This window comes from Montipora foliosa, chromosome 5, assembly GCF_036669935.1.
Source record: "Montipora foliosa isolate CH-2021 chromosome 5, ASM3666993v2, whole genome shotgun sequence".
Lineage (NCBI taxonomy): Eukaryota > Metazoa > Cnidaria > Anthozoa > Scleractinia > Acroporidae > Montipora > Montipora foliosa.
In genome coordinates, this window is record NC_090873.1 from 26822157 (window position 1) to 26827156 (window position 5000).

General features: G+C 39.4%; 1 protein-coding gene across 1 annotated transcript in view; it reads left to right on the forward strand.

Annotated features, from left to right (window-relative positions):
- The window catches only part of LOC138003829 (epidermal retinol dehydrogenase 2-like), a 13536-nt gene extending 11428 nt beyond the window's left edge, over window positions 1-2108 (forward strand). Inside the window, exon 4 of the mRNA XM_068850094.1 lies at window positions 1248-2108. Within this exon, the coding sequence (XP_068706195.1) occupies window positions 1248-1344 (97 nt within the window). The 3' untranslated portion in view covers window positions 1345-2108. The remainder of the gene's footprint in view (window positions 1-1247) is intronic.
- Window positions 2109-5000: the final 2892 nt, after the last annotated feature.

A 5000-nucleotide genomic window follows, 5' to 3' on the forward strand; every position in this document is an offset into this window, starting at 1 on the left:
TGAACAATTCAGGTGGCTTCAATGAGATCCGACCCCATGACCTCTGTGATGTCACTGCATTGCTCTACTAACTGAGCTATGAAGTTGCTCAGTTGGGAGCAGGTCAATTTTTTTGGGCTTATGGTATTGATTCAATGAAAATTATAGCTTTCAGATCTACCATCTATTGAAGTAGATGAGAAAATGGTTGTAGAATGGGTTTTTGTGCAGTATACCTGTTTATAATGAGCTACCGGTACTAACTGATACTGATTTCCAGACTTGCCATTTCATACTTTTCTTTCAATCTCAAAAAAAATCAAAAACCCTTTTTGGCCTTATGACAGACGGAGTACGGTATTTGTGGATACTAAACAGCAGTTACTTTTCTTTGTCCATTTAGAAAATATCAACTGTGTTAGTGGGAATTCTTTGTACCCATAATGTACTAGCTTGAGTGTTTTACAACAATGTGCACTTCGTTGGAAAGTTCAAACTCATTTCTAGGATTTTATTAAGCAATGGCAAAGCAGGTTATACATGGAACTCGGGGATACAAGCTCAGTGACTGCCCACTTGGGAAAAACACATGGTTACAAAGGATGTACATGTACATGTACTTGCGACAGTTAATCGCACCATTAATAATTATTAACAATTAGGCCCGTGGCCCTTGAGGGCGAAGAGTCTAATTGTTTTAGTATCATCCAACTAGTCGAACAGAAAAGGCAATAACAAAGTTAGCAAATGCAGCTTTTCGCTACTCAAGGATTATTACTAATAGTCCTCTAGTAGTGTAGCCAATCAAAATGCAGGATTTGCATTAGTCCAATAGTTGGGTGATACTAATTATTGTTATCAATATGTTAAAACAGCATGCGAAAGGGATAATCAACAATTATTCCTCGAGCCCAAATGGGCTATTGACTCAGAGGCCATGAGGGCGAGAGGAATAATTGTTTTAGTAAAATCCAACTAGTTGGTCAAAAAAAATATCGAGACAAAACATCTTTTGCTAGTTAAAGCTAGACTTAAATAATTGTTGTTTTGGTTTTCAAAGCCGGCGCTTTTCGCTACTGGTGGGCTATAACAAATAGCCTACTAGTAGCTCAACCAATCGGAACGCAGCATTGATAATAGACCACTAGTTGGATTTTACTAATAATAATTATAAACTACATGTGTGAACATTAGCTGAAAGAAGCAATTTATATTTTTTTAATTTCAACAAGTGTCATTTCATCCTCTTCCTTTGTTATTGTTTTCAGCGTTTTGCCAACAACTTCTTACCTCTCTTTAAGTCGCTTCTTTGGGGTTAGTTCAAGTATGGATGAATTCAAAGGAAGGGAAAAGAAAATCAACTAGATTTTCTTCACTAACAGCCCAAGAAGCTAAATGTAAGGTTGCAAATATGTCACTTGATAAAAGGCCTTTTGCAGCTGTGAAAGTTACTCTTGAAAAGGACAATATCTACAATAATTATGCATAACAACAAAAAGCCAATGTGTATTGCAGTTCAGGTGGTAAGAGAAGCTAGAGGTACCCATGGTGATGTTGGTTCTTTATGTCATTCTGATGGCCCTGCATTCTAAGATAGAATATCAAGAGGTATATAGTTACTATGGCTACCCAACAAAATCATTAATGAGGCACAGGTGGGCCTAGGGAAGTTTGCTTTGTTTTTACCTGTTAAAAGAGCACCAAAGTGATCCTAACTTCTCAATTTTTACATTACGGTTAAGATAGTCGGTAGCCATGCTATGTTATTTAAGTTATCAGGACTACATTGTGTGAACTATCAATATTGGGCTCACAAGAAGAAATGGCAATTTGACATCACTTTTTAATGTGTTCCAAGTGTCTCCATCTTGTGAAATTATTTTAGTGGTTTTTTTTTAACTTGTTTTATGAATTTGCACTGATTTAAAAGGGAAGTATTTCAGAATAAAATGTACTATTAAGCTTTTATTTTTTAAGTATTTTATATATTATTCTTGATGTAAAGAAGAAGGGCAGGAAATTTTTAATTAATTGATTGAATTTGTAATTTCTTTTCAATAAATTAGTAGTGTGTTCAGAAAATTGTCAGTCTGATTGTGAAAATTATCTCTATTAAAGTTTAAATACTGGGAGGGTTTTATTTCTCTGGGATAAAACATTTTAATGTTGTTTTATTCCCCAGTTCAACATAACTATTATCATTTCAATGCCTCCTCTTTTGTATTATAATAGTAATAATGAGGGAATGTGAGAATTATATTTATGTTGATGAAATTGCATCCATAGAAAACTCGGAAAAGTCCGAGTCCCAGATGAGGTTTTAACCCACGACCCTCAGTGCTCTGGCCGGATGCTCGAACCACAGAACTAGTGGAGATTCTGTGGGTCTTTGACTGGAACTGCATCATGCAGTCACCTCAGAGAATATCTGAGATGCTGCAACCAACCACCCATGTGAGCGAATGTGAGAATTTTGTTTATGTTGAGGAAATTTCATCCACTGGGAATCCGAGCTCCAGATGGGATTTGAACTCACGACCCTTCCCTGGCCCTGGTGGGGCACCCCCACCAGGGTCAGGGAGGAGACGGCTGGAATTTCAGACTACCCTTCGTGATCTAGTCGCTGTAACCTCTCAGCAGTCAAAGACCCACATTTCACCCTTGCTCAAGATAGTCTCCAGTTTCTCAGTGGTTGGAGCATCCGACTAGAACACGGAGGGTGGTGGGTTCAAATCCCATCTGGGGCTCGGATTTTTTTTCCGAGTTTCCAATGAATGCAATTTCATCAGCATAAAAATAGGTAATATTCATGAAAAAAGGGAGGCGCGGTGGCCCGACGGTCAATGTGCTCGACTCCGGATCGAGTGGCCGGGTTCGGGTCCTGGCCGGGGACATTGTGTTGGGCATTTGGGGTGCAGGGATGGCGCAGTGGTAAGAGCACTCGCCTCCCACCAATGTGGCCCAGGTTCGATTCCTCGCCTCGGCGTCATGTGTGGGTTGAGTTTGTTGGTTCTCTACTCTGCACCGAGTGGTTTTCTCCGGGTACTCCGGTTTTCCCCTCTACTCAAAAACCAACATTTGACTTGTTGTGTTAATTGTTAATTTCACTCTACAGTGTCCTCAATTAGTGCCCCAGCGCTAAATCTACTAGACGCTTAAATAAAGTTCCTTTCCTTTCCTTTCCTTTCCTTTCTTGGGCAAGGCACTTTACTCTCACGGTGCCTCTCTCCACCCAGGTGTATAAATGGGTACCGGCGAATTTAATGCTGGGGGGTAACCTTGCGATGGACTGGCATCCCATCCAGGGGGGAGTAGAAATACTCCTAGTCGCTTCATGCTACAGAAACCGGAGATAAGCGCCTGATGGGCCTTCTAGGCTCGTAGCAGACTTTACCTTCTACATGAAAAAATGTCTGCTTTCTGATTGGCTAACAAAAATGCAGTTTTCAGGTAACACAACTACTGATGCAGAAAAGAAGTAATTCATTGCAAAAGTGTGTAACGGACCAGGTCATCTAATTGATCATTGATCAAAGAAAGCCACAGATAGCCAATCAAATGCTAGCCTTGGATGGCGGGAAATTTGTGTGATTACATGTTTACGCATGCGTCGCCTCTGCTCAACATATAATAATCTTGTTTCTTTAATATAACTTGATACCGTTTGCGTCGGATTTCTATTAAAGTAGGCCGACAAATTTGATGGGGTGCAGTCTTGTAAAACGTCCTCGGATGGTCACCTTCGCTGGTCAAATTTGGTTGGAGGCAAGTGCTCTCACCAATGCGCCAGCCCAGCAATACAGCATTATCAACTAGTGTTATCAAATGCTGTTTTTACAATGACTGCAAAATTCTTGCCCGTTCATTGGCTAATTCTTATTGTCAATAAGAGAGCGAGGCAAGTTATGAATTTGGTCGCGTCAGATTGAATAAAATTGAAGTGTCTCGCATTTTTGTCTTGCGTTCTTCTCGTGTTTTGACTTAATTTTGACCTCTCTGCCTTTTTATTGTAAAAAATGGAAAGATGTCAGTTTTTCATGCGTCTGTCCTGTTATTGACAATGTTATGACGAAATTCATGATCAATAACAGGACAAACGCATGAAAAACTGACATCAAATTTGTTAATTGAAGTGTTCTCCCTGAGCAGCTAGCGGTGTGGTGGTCAAGTGGTTAGGTGACGGGTCAACATTCCCAGGTCTGAGTCAGATGTCCATACACTTGGGTTGTCTTTAAAAAATATGACTAATTCCCATAATCTACGTCGAGCTTTCAGTCGTCTTGTAAATCCAGAGCAAATTACGAATTATAGGTAATCGTTAATTCAAGTTAGAGAATGGATTGTGAGTTGACAGCAAGCATTTGTGTTAAAGGGGTCTGAACACTATTCAGATATCGATTTTCAATAATTAAATCGGTAAGAAGTTTTAGTCTCCTTCGCTGCCGTTTTTTGCTGCGAAGGAGACTAATGAGAAGTTTGATGTATTTTTCCCAGGAGATACCAGCCATTTTTCTTCCGGGATTAATTTAAAGCAGCAGGTTCAAAACGAAAGTCGCAGGTCATTGTTTTACCAATGCAGAAAGAGTGTTAGACATTCATTTGAGCTAACCTTAGGCCTAATGTTAGCAATGGTAAACGGTTAGGTTGTTTCTGTGTTGGTAAAACAATGACCCATGACTTACGATCTGTGACCTGTGTTTTGTACCTGCCCAATTTTAATACAAGTTTTATTTATGTAAGCATGCTGAATGTACAAGTTTTGGTTTAGGTGGCTCAAGTTATATTTGTATGTTACTTATCTCGAGCTAAGTATCAAATTCAAGGCAGAGTGATAAAAATATGTACAAGATGGTGTATTTATTTGGAAACTAGTTGTATAATTCTACGTCGAGTTATATCTATGTATATGGGTTATTGACCAAGCTTGTTCGGTCAAGATGGCTGGATATTGGCCAAGTTCTTTTTTTGCGTGTGTTTCGTCTCTAGGTCCATAAACTCGCAAAAAAGAACGAGGCCAATAT